Source organism: Salvia splendens, chromosome 12 (genome assembly GCF_004379255.2).
Source record: "Salvia splendens isolate huo1 chromosome 12, SspV2, whole genome shotgun sequence".
Classification (NCBI taxonomy): Eukaryota; Viridiplantae; Streptophyta; class Magnoliopsida; order Lamiales; family Lamiaceae; genus Salvia; species Salvia splendens.
Window position 1 is genome coordinate 22416413 of NC_056043.1, and position 17596 is coordinate 22434008.

Sequence of the window (17596 nt, forward strand, 5' to 3'; positions counted from 1 at the left end):
TTTAGTGAGATTGTACGTACCCATGTTCTTAATTCATAGTATCAACATTCAAATTAAATTGTTTATATCTATTAAAAACATTTGACTCTATCAAAAAATAGGAAGAAAGTTTATTGGAATGTAAGTAACACTAACACCCAAAAATTAAATAAACGGAATATGCTAGAAATTATTTTATTACTCCGTATTTTACTTGTATCGCTAGATTATTTTTATGTAATAAGTTATGGGCTTTTAAATTTATTTTTATTGTTGGGCCTAATTGAAAAAGCCCTAGAAAATACTCCTCCTCCCTCACGCCTGAATCGCCACCGCCGAACTTCTCCAACCTCCATTCAAGAAATATTTAAAAGCTTCACCCCCATTGCGAAAAATTGGTATGAACTTTTCTCAGTAAAAATTGGAACACTGTAGATTCAAATTTTGGAAAAAATTCTGAAGAAATCACTCTTTCTGCCCAACTTTTTTCTCTTCACAATTTCCCGCCTAAATGGCGACTTTGTAATTTTCCCGACAAATTGGGATACAGACGAAGATAAGATAATTGGTGGCGAGATGATGGGAAAGGAGAGCGATGCAAGCTGTGAAACGGCTATAGTGAAGGAAGATGGACACGAAATTGGTAAACCGGACAGAGAAGCAAGCTGTGAAACGGCTGCAGTGAAGGAAGAGGGAGAGGAAAAGCCAAATTTGGATGAAATGGAGAGAGGAGAGGACTGGGACGGAGAGGAAGACGACGATGAGTATTACCTATCATCAGAGTCGGAATTAGCGGAGGCGTTGGACTTTTTAGACGCGAGAGAAGATGCAGAGGGCGGAATACTTGATGGATCCTTCACGCCGCAGCACACGCGCCGCCCCAACGCTCACGGTGGGCTCCACTCTCGCCCGAACAACTCTTCTCTTCAGCCCATATCGAATAAGTCGCAGAAAGTTGCCAATCACATCAGGGCTTCGCCTTTGGAGGTATTGCCCTCAATGTAATCGTGTGTTTCAAGGGATAAAGATTGTCTTTTTATTTTGCGTTTTTGCTGAATTTGTGGCGTTTGATGTTTATTTTTTGCTGATTATCTGAAATTGAGTGTTCCGTGATTAATAAATCATCCAGGTTCTGTGTTTTTGGGATTCTGGAAACATGTAAGTGCAGTTTATCTTGTATATGTATTTGTGCCATTGTGTGTGTGTTGTTCAAATTGGATTTTTGAGTGTACCCTTTATGGCGTTTAGGAACTGTTATGGATGTTTTTATACGGAGTATTTTGGTGATTGCTTGTCTGTTTTTAAGTTTCATATCATGCTCATTGGTTGTATAATATGATGTGCAGGAGTGGGAAGGAAGGTTTGATGGTGGGATGTCAAACTCTGTTACCACTGCAATTCGCGGCAGTGTTCGCGATATGGCTATTGGTAAAACAAGGACAACTGAGAAAGCGGATCGGGCAACAGTCGAGGAGGTATATGGTGTTTGATAGAGAAACGTTGAATGTGCAGGTTTTTAGATCTTTTACCTAGGTCTGTTCCCTTGTTTATTGACAAGTAAATTCATTCTCGGGAGCTGATTGTTGCAACATTTTGCATGAGATTACTGTCATTGCAGAGTAGCATGATGGTAATAATTGCATTTCTATTTGAACTATACTCTTATGGTTAGAAATCTCGTCTCCTTTCAGGCAATTGACCCAAGAGCCAAGAACCCGTATGGTTTTATTCAAGATGCTTAACAAGGGTATCTTTAATGACATAAATGGCTGCACTGCATTTCAACTGGAAAAGAAGTAAGTGCAACACTCCTTTCTGGATGATAATTCTTTTATTATTCTTTTTTTTGCAATCAGTCTTGCATATTGTGTATTATCCAGGAAGTCCCAAAGTGGTTGAGCTTTTTATCTCATTGCTTAATGAAGGTGCAAGTTGAACTTTGAGCCTCATATTGTTCTTCTCTGCCCCAACAGGCCAATGTATATCATGCTACTAAATCCGATGGTCAGGAGCTTGGATCGAACTTGTTACATGTTCCGATAGCAGTTTTCCCTCGGCATAGGTTGTTTACGCAAATTGAGATAAGATCATATGGGAGCATTTTTGGGAGCTTTTCTTCTTCATGCGATCAGTTGTCAATTTGTGAATTATGCAAAGTGAAAATGGTTAAAAAAAAAAAGCTGAAAAACGAGACACACTCTTTCCTTCAGTATATGTTTGTGTATCCTAGAATAGGATTGAACTTGCAGTGAGCTTTATTTTATTTCCTACTTTGTTCTTTTGTTCACTTAATATTTTTTAACAACATTACATAAACTCATGTGTTATTTCCTACTCATATGTAATCAAATACTAATTCTATATCTAATTCAAACTCTAAACTTTAATCCTACCCAATATTTATGTCAGATCTATGGTTAATAGTGTGTTGAATTTCTATGTCAACGGATACAACTATTGTGTCAACCAGGGCTATATATGGAACTCGATTTTTATAGTTATATGCATCCCTAATTTCACTCCAATCTTCTGTACTACTAACAATCATACTATGTAACAGATTCTGTTGTGAAAAGTCAATATATTCGTCCCTAATTTATCTCCGATCTCCCAAACTACCAATATTCATATTTTTAGAAAGAGATTGCAATCAATCGTAATAATTATTCAGCCATGAAATCTCACATTTCTTCTCTTTTGTAGTTCTCCAATAAATCATCATTTCAATATCAATATTCAACACATTCTCTCCGGAATAATCTTCTCCGGCTGAAATTTATGTGCTAAATCTCTTCCGACATAAGCTTAACGGCCACGTTTGTATTGTATAGAGATTTCTTACGGAGCTCAAGGTATTTTTCATACTAATAAGGTATTTTTCATACTAATCTGAATAATAGATGAATCGTAATGATGAAACAATTTTTCATCTTCCAATTCCATGCCCGTTTTTTGAGTTCAAGTTTATATTTTTTGGTTTATGTTGAATATTTTCGTTCGTTGATGAATGAGGTTGATTCGCAATTGATATTTCGAATTTGTTGATGTGCCTGTGACGCGTTACGTTTTCATGGTGCCATTTTGGTGACGAATTTGTTGAATATTCTTTGCTTTTTGATGCTTGAGTTGATGCTCTATAGATAATCTGCAACCACATTTTTTCCTACTTTAGTTTATTCTTCTAGTGACATTCTGTAATACCCACTTTTATTATTACCTTTTTACGTTAAGATTTTTGTTTTGAGAACGAGCTAGTGTTAGACATTGAGTAAAATACCGTATTGTGAATGAAAATAGTGAATGCTTGAATTGTTGTTGGTTAATCGTGTGGTGTAAGTAGTCGATGAGAATGACATGTGATTCATTCGTTTACGAGTACTTGGAATAACACCAAAGTACTAAAATAAAATACCACAATTTAATAAATATTCTATCAAATATTTGGACCTATCACTTTTATCTATCTTATTCTAGCCTTTTATTTTTTTTTTAGCTGAGACCAATTTTGGGAAGCCCAAAAGAACTAATTCTTTCAACATATGCTTCTCCTAATTTCATTCGGTATGCTTCTTCATCAATATCCCCACTCCCTAAAATATCTCCAACCACCAAATCAATCAATATCTATCGGTTTTTACCTCCAAGTATCCCACATTCACGATTCTCAGGCCATCCACAACGCTGTCTCTTAACAGTCTCATCTCTTCACTATTCATGGGCCCCACTGTACTTTTCATCACATCTCTTAACTAAGAGACAGCACCTGCAACCCTCCATCTCTTAACCGTCTCTTAACCATCTCTTCCCTTAACTATTCATTCAATTTCATTTTTTATTTTTATTTCCAACAAATTCAATTAATAAAAACACACTTCATTAAATAAAATAAAATTATAAGTTAAAATTTAAAAAAAACACATAATTAAAATCCTAAAAAAAATAAAAATTACATAATTTAAAATACAATTTTATAGAAATTATAAAAACTACTCCGCAGGCGAATCATCCCTGAAGGCGGTGGCGGTGCACTGAAGCTATCTGAAGGCGGAATACCAATTTGTCGTGCCAGAAACTCAATTCCGGCAAGATAAGCTTGATATTGGGGAGGCGTCATGCGGGAAGTGTTCGCCATCGTGGCGGTCAAGTACATGGACATTAGGGTGTTCGAGCCCGAGCCCGCCTGGCTTGATTCGCCTCGGCCCCTCCTCCCTCTAGCCGCCTTGGTCCCTTGCGGCCGACGACGCCCAGGAGAGGAGCCCCCTGCATCGGTGGCCGTGCCCTCAACCTCTTGTGAGGTAACCTCGTGTGAGGCTTTGCCGGACCCGCCCTCACTAGACGAGTATTAGCCACCCGCCGTGTGCTTCGTGCGTTTCGAGCTCAAGCCCGTGCTGGACTGCACACCGCCGGCCCACCTTTCAACGTCTTTGACGGCCTCCCAAACATCGACGTGTTTGAATTCTTTGCCGTTGTCGTAAAAAAAGACTCACATAGTCGCTCTCATAATGTCAGCTCTGCTTTGGTATTGAGCCGCTTCATTCTTGTAGATACCGCAAAATGTTTTGACATCTCTGTCGACTCGGTCAAAATAACTGCGGAGCATCTTCATGGTACGGCGGCGGGACCGTGCCGGCTTGTTCTCGTTGTAGGCGTCAGTGACCTTTTCCCAAAAATACTTGCGGGTTTGTTGATTCCCGACGATGGGATCGTACGAGACGTTGACCCAAGCGTTGAACAGAGTCATCGTGTCCGCCCGGCTGTATGGATGACGGCCTATATCCTCCTCCTCCTCGACCGCCTCCTTCTCTTCCACGGCGTCACGTGCGCGGCCCCTGGAGCTTCCACGGCCGCGTCCTCCTTCCGGACTGTGTTCATCCGAAAAATCCTCCCTAATTTGAGATAATCCCTGCGATTGCCCATACCTCGGGGCGGAGGGACGAGAGTATGCATCCACATCAAAATAGAATGAATGTGTGTTTGTGTGTATAATGAGGATGAAATAAGAGTATTTATAGAGTAAAAAAAGAAAAAATAAATAAAAAAAGAAAAATACCGTTGAAAATGGTAAAAAAACAGTAACATTACCGTTTAAATTTTTTATTTTAATTTTTTTTAATTAAAATCGAATTTTCTTTTTCTTTTTCTTATTTCTACTCTCATTTATGTATTGGGCCATTTTAATTTCATAAGTTGGGCCTCTAACTGATTTTAGTAATGTTTAATACTTGACTTCTAGTTAGACATGGGCTAATTTAATTATTTGAATTGGGTCGGCAATGGGGAGATTTTAGTGCTAGAGTGGAAATACTTGTTGTTTGAGTGGAGTTTTGTTTGTTTTTGCTCAATTAATTAATTAATTAATTCCTAAACTAATTATGGTCTGAGTTTCAAGTTAAAGAGCTATGTTTTTTCCGTAGGAAATGACGAAAGATATTCTGAGCACACACGTAGGATGCATGTATTGTTTTAAATTAATATATTTTGCAAAGTTTAATTTTTGCAAATCATTTTTTAAAAAAGGGTGAACTTTTGCACGTCGTTTGAGGTTGGAACATGAAGTTTGTTGAGGAGCTAAGCTTGTGAGGTGAGCTTTTTTTTTAAATAAGGACTATGTCCTAGACATATTTTGATATGAGAAGGAGGTGAAATGTTTGTCTTGCCATGCTTTTGTGTTTTATTGGAACCTATCTGAAGTGGCTTTGTCATATATATTTAATCGAATTCGGGTCCTAGGAGGGCCGCAAATCCTGCTCGGACTAGTGTACACCACATAGATCAGGCGCCATATCTTGTGAGTTGGCCGGTCTAGTGACTTGGTTCGTGACCACGTTCCTTGTCATGTATGTTCATATATGGTATGGTAATGGTGGATGTGGATGGAAAATGATTGCGCAACCGAACTTTATGAAAAATATAATTTTAGTGTTCTTGGGTTCTTTTAATCAAAACCCCCAATGTCACTCGATTATGGCTTGACAAACTATATTTTGGCATGTGTCCACTGAATGCATCAAGTACTTAGCTCTGCATATTGTTTTTAATATGCAGATTGAGTGGCGAAGGACGTGGTGGATGTTGAGCAGAGTAATTGAAAATTATGTCTTGTTTAGTATTTGGATGTGTCGGGTCTTCATACTCGGCATTATTCCATGTCATTAACGCTTCCGCTAGAATTCAATATTTTCCTTGGATTGTTATTCTTTGGGTCTGTGTTCGTCGAAGTTAGTAATAGTTGAAATGGTACTTGTCGTTTTCACGTTTCGTAGTTATTCAATTGTTTTGGTCGTACATATTTTGTTCTTCCCTTTTCTTCCCCGCTTTTTTAATGCTTCCCTAGTCACGATCAATCGTGTTTTCTATCCTTAGAAAATGCGGGAATGACACATTCTGTGGTAACATTAACTTTTGTTTCAAATCTTCTGACATATTCAAGGCTTGAAGTTTGATTTTGTGTTGACAATATGTTGATCTTTATAGTTATCATGTTTGTAACTATGTTGACAATATGTTTGTTGTGTGCATAGTGGCAGTCCACTCTGATTGCATACCCGAGCTGAAGTCTTATGTTGGCCAGGAGTTTGAAACATTAGGCGATGGCATTTCCTTTTATGAAGAATATGCCAACGACTGCCGTTTTGATACTCATAGATTCAGACACAAATTCTCAAATGGTGTCAAAACCTGGTAGACTATTATATGCAGCAGACAAGGTGAAAAGTTGGCTAGCGACGAAGAGGCAACCAGTTTACAAGAGGGTAGTGCAACCAAACATAGACGTTGTTCTAGCAGATGTCAATGCAATGCGAAACTTACATTGAAGTATTCAACTGATTCCAATAGTCCACGATATGTTGTCCGCAACTTTATAGAACAACACAATCACAAGATGATCGATAAAAAACATGTTCGATACATGTAATCCAACCATAAACTTGGGGATATTCATAATAAATTCATGCAGGACTACGCAAAGGCCAATATTAGGCCTATAGTGACTTTCAATTTGCTGAAGGAGTTCATGGGTGGCTATGATTCTATGGGTTGCATCGTTACTCACATGAGGAATGGTACTCGTGACATATTGCAAGAAATGAAAGGTGTTGATGTCCAAATGATTCTAAATAAAATGGAGGAGAAGAAGAACAGCTGTGATGGTTTCCATTAAAAATTTCAGCAAGGTAGAGATGGAAAGTTACTTAGTCTTTTTTGGTGCGATGCTGTGTCGCGAAAGAACTACAAGATGTTCGGTGACATTATATCATTTGATACTACGTACTCAACAAACAGGTAATCAAACTTGTATTTTTTGGCTAACATTTTGTTTATATTTATGTTCTGTTGACATTCTAGAATCCGTGTTGAATTGTTGGTGACATTTTGCTGACGCTCATTCTTGAATGGTCGTTGAATATGTATCGCATGGTGTTTGGCCCATTCACTGGAAAAGACAACCATGGATGCCCTGTTACGTTTGGGGCCAGCTTCGTGTCAGATGAGGCGCGGAATAATTCTCTTTTTTGCTCATTGAGTTTGTTGAATGTATGAGTGTCGCGCCTAAGTTGATAATAATCGATCAGGATTGGGGGATGAAAATTGCTATAAAACGTGTGCTAACAAGTACTAGGCATCGTTGGTGATTGTGGCATATTATGTTGAAACTTTCTGACAAGGTTCTCAAAAAAATACTAGCCAATGAAGACTTGAAGAAGGATTTGGACACCAGTGTATGCTCTGAATTGTTGGAGGAGCTAGTGGAATTTGAAGAAGTTTGGCTAACCATTATGAACCAATATGGTTTACAAGATGAATCTTGGTTCACAACCATGTTTGCAAACCGAGAATATTAGATTCCAACTTTTATTAGGGATTTCCTAATGGGGTCGTTGTTGAAGACAACATCATTCTCCGAGTCCGAGAACAACTTTTTCAAAAGGTACACCAAACCACACTTTAATGTCGCTGATGATGTACTACAACAGTGCATTGGATACCCAACATAACATATCACAACAACTCGATTTTTTTGATGCCACCAATGTCCCCACCTTGTCAACAGAGTTGTTATTTGAGAAATATGCAACATCTGTGTACAGATCGAATCTCTCTGCATGTACAAGATGAGATCGTTGAGGCTCATTGACTATGCAGAATGACTCACTTTGATATGGAAGACAATAACGAGATATACACATTGATAGACAACCATCAAAACAAATGTGTTGTCCTCCATATCAAAGTGAGTCATTCTGCACAGTCGATGAGCCTCAACGATCTCATCTTGTACTTGCAGAGAGATTCGATCTGTATACACAGATGTTGCGTGTTTCTTAAATAACAACTCTGTTGACAAGGTGGGGAGGTTGGTGGCATCAAAAAATTCGAGTCTTTCTGACATGTTACGTTGGGAATCCATTGCACTGTTTTAGTGCATCACAAAGTCAACGAGATTAAAGTGCAGTTTGGTGTACCTTTTGAAGAAGCTGTTCTCAGAATTAGAGAATGATATTGTCTTAAAAAACGACCCCATTGAAAAATCCCTAAAAAAATGCTGGAATCCAATATTCTCGGTGTGCAAATACGGTTGTGACCAAGATTCATTTTGTAAACCATATTGGTCCATAATGGTCAGCAAAATTTCTTGAAATTCCTCTGGCTCCAACAATTCAGATCATACACTGGTGTCCAAAACCTTCTTCAAGTCTTCGTTGGCTAGTATTTTTTGGAAACCTTGTCAGAAAGTTTCAACATAATATTCCACATACACCAACGATGCCTAGTACCAGTTAGCACACGTTTTATAGCAATTTTCATCCCCCAATCCCGATTGGTTATTATCAACTTAGGTGTGACACCCATATATTCGACAAACTCACTAAGAAACCAAGAGAATGGGTCCGCGCCCTCATTTGACACGAAGCCGGCCCCAAACGTAACAAGGTTTCCATGGTTGTCTTTTCCAGTGAATGAGCCAAATACCATGCGATACCTATTCAATGAACATATCAACAAACGAGCGTCAGCAAAATGACACCAACAATTCAACACAGATTCTGGAATGTCAACTATACATAAATATACACAAGTTTGATTACCTGTTAGTTGAGTACGTAGTATCAAATGATACAATGTCACCGAACATCTTGTAGTTCTTTCGCGACACAACATCACACCAAAAAAGACTAAGTAACTTTCCATCTCTACCTTGCTAAAATTTGTAATGGAAACCATCACAACTGTTCTTCTTCTCCTCCATTTGACTTAAAATTGTTTGGACATCAACGCCTTTCATTTCTTGCAATATGTCACGAGTACCATTCCTCATGTGAGTAACGATGCAACCCACAGAATCATAGCCACCCATGAACTCCTTCAATAAATTGAAAGTCATTGTAGGTCCACTATTGGCCTTTGCGTGGTCCTGCAAGAATTTATAATGAATATCCTCAAGTTTACGGTTGGATTACATGTATCGAACATGCGTTTTATCGATCATCTTGTGATTGTGTTGTTCTATAAAGTTGCAGACAACATATCATGGACTGCCAGAATCAGTTGAATACTTCAATGAAAGTGTTGCATTGCATTGATATCTACTAGAACGACGTCTACGTTTGGTTGCACTACCTTCTTGCAAACTGGTTGCTTCTTTGTTGCCAGCCAACTCTTCACCTTGCCTGCTTCATATAATAGTCTGCCAGGTTTTGACGCCATCTGAGAAATTATGTTCGAATCTACGAGTATCAAAACGACAGTCGTATATTCTTCATAAGAGGAAATGTCCTCGTCTAATGTTTCAAACTCCTAAGCAACATAAGACTTCAGCTCTGGGCTTACATCAAGGAGGACTGCCACAGTACACACAACAAACCTATTGTCAACATAGTTACAAGCATGGCAACTATAAAGATGAACAGAATGCCAACACAAAATCAAACTTCAAGCCTTGAAAATATCAGAAGATTTGAAACAAAAGTATCAAGAATGTCACCACAGAATGTCACCAGAAGAACAAACTAAAGCAACAAAAAATGTGATCGTAGATAATCTATAGAGCATCAACTCAAGTATCAAAAAACAAAGAATATTCAACAAATTCTTCATCAAAATGTCACCATGAAAACGTAACGTGTCATAGGGACATCTACATATTCGAAATGTCAACTACGAATCAACCTCATTTATCCATAAACGTAAATATTCAACATAAACCAAAAAATATAAACTTGAACTCGAAAAAAAGGGCATGGAATTGGAAGATGAAAAATTGTTTTCATCATTACGATTCACCTATTATTCAGATTAGCATAAAAACACCTTGAGCTCCATAAGAAATCTCCACGCAATATAAATTTGGCTGTTAAGCTTACGCCAGAGAAGATTATTCCGGAGAGAATGTGTTGAATATTGAGATTAAAACGATGATTTATTGGAAAACTACGTCAGAGAAGAAATGTGAGATTTCATGGCTGAATAATAACTGCAATTAGATGTAATCTCTTTCCATAAATATGAATATTGGTAGTTTTGAAGATTGGAGATAAATTAGGGATGCATATATTGACTTTTCACGGCAGAATTTGTTACATAGTATGATTGTTAGTGGTATGGAAGGTTTGAGTGAACTCAGGGATGCATATAACTGATATAAAATGGAAAAAACGAGATTTTTATTTACGGACGAAGAGAGTATTAACTAAAACATTGAAAAAATCAAATAGGCAGGAACAACGACTTAAAAGCATCCGCAATGGAGGATGTCCCGCCGGACGTCGGATCGGCGTGCCGGATGTCCGCGCGGGACGACCGCCATTAGGCGAGGGTGGGGCGGATGCGGACGTCCGCCGCGGATGTGAGGAATCCGCAGCTTTCCGGCGACGTCCGTCGGGACGTCCTGATTTCTGATTTTTTTTAAAAAAACTCTATATATACGGCTTGTTGAACTTCATATCATTCGCACCACTTGTTGTAACGAGTTTCTCTCTCTCTCTCTCTACGTTTCTATCAGTATATTTAAAATGGCTAGTGGTGGTGGTGGTGGTAGTGATGCGGGTGGTAGTGGTGGGGTGCTGATAACATACGCCGACGAATTAACAAAGAGGTACGAGCCATTATGTCCCGGTAGATAAATCGCCTGATACAAGCGGCCTTGCAGCAGCAGCAGCAGCCGACGGTACCTCGCCCCATCCATCGTTGAGCTATAGTACCCCGAGACCACATCGCTGCACACCGTCGGTTGTATGAGGACTACTTCGCTCCGGAGCCGCTGTTTGGGGAGAATATATTCCGGTGACATTTTAGGATGCATCGTCCGCTATTTATGAGTATCGTGAGCGCTTTAGAGCGTCGATACGAGTATTTCAAGTTCAGGGAGGATGCGGTTGGTAAACCCGGTCACACGCCCATACAGAAGTGCACTGCTGCAATTAGGCACCTGGCATACGGAGGCGATACCGACACGTTCGACGAGTACCTCCACATCAGCGAGTCGACTGCCCGCGATTGTCTGCAGTATTTTTGTGATGGCGTTAGGGAGATATTCAGGGATAGGTATCTTCGGAAGCTTACCCCCGAGGGCTGCCAGGCTCTGATGGATATGCATGGGAGTCAGAACGTGTTTCCGGGAATGTTGAGCAACATAGATTGTATGCATTGGGAGTGGAAGAACTACCCCTACACCTGGAAAGGGGTGTACAATATCGGCTTCAAAGGCAAGAATCCCACGATGATCCTCGAAGCCGTAGCTGACTACCGGCTATGGATTTGGCATGCGTATTTTGGAGTAGCCGGGTCGAACAATTACATCAACGTCCTCCAGTCGTCGCCCCTTTTCAACGAGCAGTGCATGAGCTTTGGTCTAGCCGTCAGTTTCGTCGCCAACCGCAACCATCACAATATGGCTACGATTTGGCGGACGGGATATACCCTATGTGGCCCGTCTTTGTGAAGACGATCAGATGCCCAACAGACGAAAAGAAGGTCTATTTTGTAGGACGTCAGGAGGCAGCGCGCAAGGATGTGGAGCGGGCATTTGGTGTGCTGCAGGCTCGATGGGCAGCTGTGAAGGGTCCATCACGACAGCGGTATATTGACAGCATCACTGATGTCATGTACGCATGTATTATCATGCACAACATGATTGTCGAAAATGAAGGTCCAGCTGGCACTGACTGATTGGGTCAATGATGATGTTGATGCTGCCGGTCCAAGCCACGACGTGGCCACCGCCAATGTACGTATGGGGATACCCCATGGAGAGGCCGATCGGGTTCGTGCATTTCTGACATGCGCCAACAACAAGCCCATATTCGACTCCAGAACGCTATAATTGAAGAGCTATGGACGCGGAGGGGTGCACGTTGATATTTATAATGTAATTTGTTTAATTTTTTTTGTTGAACTGTACTTTTTTTATTTTTTTATTTAATGAAATTATCATTGCACTTTCTCCGCCGTATTCGTGTCGAAATTTTAATTTCGTAAATTGTTTAATTATCACATGTATCATGCTCATAACTTGAATTAAACATGCTTTAAGTATAATTGAAACCTAAAACATGCTTTTCCTACGGAGTAGGAATAATACCTTGATGATTCTTCAAAGAATTGATGATAGCTCACTACTTCTCCTCGTGAAGATGTCGAGTATTAGACCACAGATCTTCTGGCTGATTCCCGAACTGTATTTGATAGCAGAGTGGGCTGATCTCACCGGAATACTAGGACTTAAATAAAGGAGAAAGAAAAATCGATCTCACGGAGGAGAGCTGAAGGAGAATTTTCGTCCTCTTCAGAGAAGGAGAGGGGGACGAAATTTTGATGAAAAATAAAGTATATTTCATGTCTCATTTATTCTCCTATTTGTATTAAGTTCATATTGGGCCCAGACAGAGATCTATGGAAGGTTTTGGATATGACCTCCCTCAATTAGCTTTTTACTGAATAAATTGAACCCCAATTTAATATAAGCTTATATTGGAATATTACAAGCAACCACTACAGAAGTAATATTGCATTGCCCATCCAAATCTGAAATTATAAGTAATCCGAGTTTCCGTGTTGTTGTTCAAATCCCGCACTTAAGATATAAATGTCCATTAATTAATTATTGTCTGCTATGGACTTAATTAATTAACATCTTATTTATTCCAACTTAGCATGAAACACTTATTTATTATTCAGAGTAATCAAACTCCAACTAGCTAGGTTTTGAATTATAAAACCTTGTTTCGCGCTCCTCTTGAGGGCATTATCAAACGAGACTCACCTCGCGCACGATTGAACATAATAGCAATCCTAGATAGGGGTGGGTCGATACGAGATATCGTATCGAAAACGTTGTATCATATATCGTATCGAAAATATCGATATGAAAGAATTTCATATCGTTATCGTATCGAAAGTTTCGATATATCGAACTTTCGATATGGATAATATCAATATCATTATCGTATCGATATTTCGATATATCGTACCGAAATTCGATATATCGATATATCTAATTTTGGTACGATATATCGAAATATCGATATCGTATTGAATACCTGTATATCGAAAATTATAATTTCAAAACTTAAAATTCACACAAAAATTAATAAAACTTCAACACAATAAAATTAATAGTGTTCTTATCTCCATAATCAAAATACAACACAACCAAGTACAAAAAAACACACCATAAAGTTTGAACAAACTCCATCACAATAATTAGCAAAAACTAGTAGTTGTCTTGATCTTGATTCTTGAACACCAAACCCTTCATCTTGTCGAAATCGTCTAGAAATATTAACCTACATAATCCAAGACCAAGAGAGATGAGAGATGAGAATTGAACAATAAAATGGGCATATACAAATTAGATATACAACACAAAGAAGTGGACATTTAATTGACAAATTACAAACACAAAATTAAGACTAATACCTCATCATTTGGTGGATCAACTAGTAGAAGATATCAAAATATCGGATATTAGCAGATAGTTTAATGCAGTGAGCTTCATATCAATGTTATCAAATGAATTAATGATTTAAACTATCTACTTTAGCAAAATGAGAGCTCTACAAACACAAGCTAAAATCAAAGTCTAGAACAATAGACCAATCCTGTCATATCTTCTCATGTAGTACTACTTATGAACTCAATCACAATTTATAAATCAAAGTCTATATTAATAAGACCAATCCAGTCATATCTACTCATATAATTTACTTACGAACTCAATCTCAATTAAGAAGCCTAATGGCTACCACATATCCGATAGCAACCAAATCTAAGACTAATACCTCATCATTTGGTGGATCAACTAGTAGAAGATAAATTTGGAGAACCATCTCGAGTCTCTTGAGTAATGGTTGAGTGACTTGAGCCTAAAAAGAAACATAAAATGGAATTAATAATATATGACAAATAAAGTTTATAAATTAAAGAAACACTTACTTTTTTCAATTTCTTGATAAAAAGCAAGGTCATCATCGGTCTGATCCTTGTATAAGCTAAAATCATCCGCTTTGAGCCAGTCATTGGTGCACACCAATGCCTCAACCATTTTTGGACTCAAACTAGTCCTAAAAGGATCTACAACTCTTTTGCCCAAGCTAAAAGCGGATTCACTAGCTACGGTTGAGCTTGGAATTGCAAAGATATCTTTTGCAATGAGCGAAAGGATTGGATACCTTGTTCCACTTCCTTTCCACCATTATAAAAGATCAAAACAGGGATTAGATCGCTTCTCCATCTCATCGGCTAAGTACTTATCCACTTCATTAGATATTTGATTTAGTTGGTCTTGAGAAACTTCTTCTTGAACTCCATTATACAATTCATCAAAAAGACCCGAACCACCTAGACCAGTATCATCTCCATCACCACTATTTTCTAGAAGTGGTTTCTGAGTAACCAATGTATCACTCACTCCCTTATACTCAGCCCACAAAGTCACTAAGTCATTTTTAAATCGGTCACACAACTCTCGAACCTCTTGGTTAGAATCTCCAAATCTCTTCAACTTCTTCACACTAACTTGAAGCATTTTCAGTTTGTTCCTCGGGTCCAAAAATTGGCAATAAAAATTACTGGATTCATTTTATTCCAATCACCCCAGTACTTGTCAAATTTCACCTTCATTGCTTTTGCAACCTCTGACATAATCGGATCCGAATCATCACATTTTTTTTCAATCTCGATTTGTAGAGCAAACATAGACACAGAAATCATTTGGGATGTAGGAGTTTTTGATGCACTTAACTCTAAAGTGACATCATAAAAATTCTTGAGAAAATGAACAAATGCTTTTGCATTATCCCAATCCTCTTTAAGTGGAGGTCCCGTTCTTTGTTTACCCTTGTCATCCTTTTCATCAAAGTATTTCATGAAAGGAATCCATTCGTCAGCCATTCTTTCAAACACCCTTCTGTATTTCAATGCAACATCAAGCATTTTATATGTTGAATTCCACCTCGTTTTCACATCCATGGGCACCGTTGACATACAAGAAAACTTAGCTAGTACCGCATACTCTCTAAATTTACTCAATCTAGAAGGGGAAGAATGAATAAACACAACAACATTTCTTATAGACTTAATTGCATAATTAAGCTCCTTTAATCCATCCTTGACAATCAAGTTGAGTATATGACAAGCACATCTCAAATGCATATACTTTCCATCCAATTGCAATGTGTTTTCAATATGCAATTTTTTCTTCAAATAATCAATCGCACTATCATTCGAAGAAGCATTATCAACCACAATGGAAAACATTTTTTCTATCCCCCATTCTCTCAAGCAAACCTCAATCATCTTGCCTATTTCTTCCCCAACATGACTAGTTATTTTCGTGAAATTAATTATTCTCTTATTTAATTTCCAATCACTATCTAGAAAGTGGGCAGTGATGACCATGTAATTGATATTCTGAACTGATTTCCATGTGTCTGTAGTAATACTCACTCTTTGCCTATTGAGCACACTTTTAATCCTCTTATTCGTATCTAAAAACAATTCAAAAACCATACCTGCTACCTTCTTTCGGTCGGGAATTTGAAACCTTGGTTCTAATTCATGGACAAGCGCAACGAATCATTTTCCCTCAACAGCCCGAAAGGACACTTCATTAGTAATAACATATTCCGTGACCTTCAACTCACACCGTTTTTATTAAAAGAATGAGGCACTATCTGACTTCCTTTTCCCATAGTCTCCTTTGTCAACACAGTTTGACCCTTGTCATTTCCACTGCAGCATAAAATGGACTTAATTCACACTTCTTCTCCAAGTGATACTTCAGTCCAGTAGTACTCCCAGTAAGAGTTGGTACTTCAGATTTGCAGTAGTTGCATATCCCTATTTTTCTTTCTCCTTGACTCGTTTTCTTCATTGTTTTTTCGAAGTGCTTCCAATATTGACTTCTACCTCTCTTTGTAGGAGCTAAAGGAGGTTTTTCTGAGGAATCTTCTGCTGCTGATCGTTTTCTACTAGTACCCTCATCATTTGTTGAAGCGCTTTGTTGCTTTGATGGTTCAGAAGTAAGTGGCAGTGGATGCGAATGAGAAGCTGTTGATTCCATTCTGAAAAAATAACAACAAAGTGAATATCTTATTTTTATGGATAAGCAGCAATAAAGTTAAAAGAGGTTTCCAATACTAAAAAATCAAATATATTGGGTTTGAAATCAAACTGTCGACGTAGTGTCTAAACCATTTCCTTTAACAAATAAACTAGATAATGTTTAGTGAAAATGATGAGATATTGCTCCTTATTCCTTAATATCTACACATATTGAAGACATATTGCGAACGATTGGATTTGGAGTATACTTAATACTTTTCGTTTATGATGTTGATGCATTCATATTTAATCACTACTTAATTAAACCCATTGCAAACAAATAGCATACCATATTTGTACAACTTGGTTTCAAATAAAAAGTGACCGACTTAATTTGGTAAGATAATTAAAGAATGGAATCATCTTGGAAGTTTATAAACCATGAAGTTGCTTATACAGAACATAAATTAAAATACTCACTTAATTACTTTGAGTCTACTGGAGCTGAAGGGCTATAGAATATAGGAGCTGCAAGCCTGCAGCCGCTCGCCGGAGATAAGAGATGCGGTGGGGAGCGTGAGAGAAGCTGGAGGACGTCGCCGGAGATGGACCGTGGAGGCGTGGACGACCAATTGCGAGAGAATCGTGAGAATGAGAGCGACTGAGCGAGATTGAGAGATAGACGGCGTGAGGTGAGCGATAGGGTTCCAAATCCTAATTCCTATTAGGAGGGTTTCATATATATATTTTCTAAATATATTAATGAATTAAATGGATTTATATATATTTATAATTTTATATTTTAATATGTATTGAATTTCAATATGTTTCGATATATACGATATATTCGAATGTTCGATATAAAACGATATATCAAAAATATCGATATATATCGTATATTCGATATAAAACGATATATCGAAAATATCGATATATATCATATATTCGATATAAAACGATATATCGCGATATAAGGAAATTCATATCATTATCGTATCGAAAACTTACCATACGGTATCGTTTCGTATCGAAAATTACGATATATCAAAAATCCGATAATTTTTCGATACTTTTC

General features: G+C 38.1%; 2 protein-coding genes across 4 annotated transcripts; one reads left to right on the forward strand and one right to left on the reverse strand.

The window, feature by feature from the left end:
- Positions 1-286: 286 nt before the first annotated feature.
- On the forward strand, positions 287-2295 carry LOC121757320. Of its 3 annotated transcripts, none has more exons than XM_042152866.1 (4): positions 287-966; positions 1326-1512; positions 1671-1775; positions 1953-2295. In XM_042152866.1, exons 1-2 carry the CDS (start codon positions 556-558, stop codon positions 1467-1469), a joined length of 555 nt encoding a protein of 184 aa, XP_042008800.1. In that variant the 5' UTR covers positions 287-555; the 3' UTR covers positions 1470-1512; positions 1671-1775; positions 1953-2295. The 3 variants fall into 3 exon arrangements, with proteins under 3 accessions (XP_042008800.1, XP_042008799.1, XP_042008798.1); XM_042152865.1 differs by having other exon boundaries at positions 1326-1491; XM_042152864.1 differs by having other exon boundaries at positions 288-966; positions 1326-1454.
- Positions 2296-13564: 11269 nt separating this feature from the next.
- On the reverse strand, positions 13565-17225 carry LOC121756904 (zinc finger BED domain-containing protein RICESLEEPER 2-like). Its single transcript, XM_042152329.1, has 4 exons — positions 17002-17225; positions 14413-16541; positions 14259-14342; positions 13565-13763 (listed from the first exon to the last, which is right to left on the reverse strand). The coding sequence occupies exon 2, from the start codon at positions 15985-15987 to the stop codon at positions 15007-15009; it is 981 nt and encodes a 326-aa protein (XP_042008263.1). The 5' UTR covers positions 15988-16541; positions 17002-17225; the 3' UTR covers positions 13565-13763; positions 14259-14342; positions 14413-15006.
- Positions 17226-17596: the final 371 nt, after the last annotated feature.

Coding starts and splice junctions, on each gene's coding strand:
- LOC121757320 (XM_042152864.1), top strand. CDS start 556: ATGATGGGAAAGGAGAGCGATGCAAGCTGTGAAACGGCTATAGTGAAG. Junction 967..1,325: donor TCAGGGCTTCGCCTTTGGAG/GTATTGCCCTCA, acceptor TATGATGTGCAG/GAGTGGGAAGGAAGGTTTGA. Junction 1,455..1,670: donor ATCGGGCAACAGTCGAGGAG/GTATATGGTGTT, acceptor GTCTCCTTTCAG/GCAATTGACCCAAGAGCCAA.
- LOC121756904 (XM_042152329.1), bottom strand. CDS start 15,987: ATGGTTTTTGAATTGTTTTTAGATACGAATAAGAGGATTAAAAGTGTG.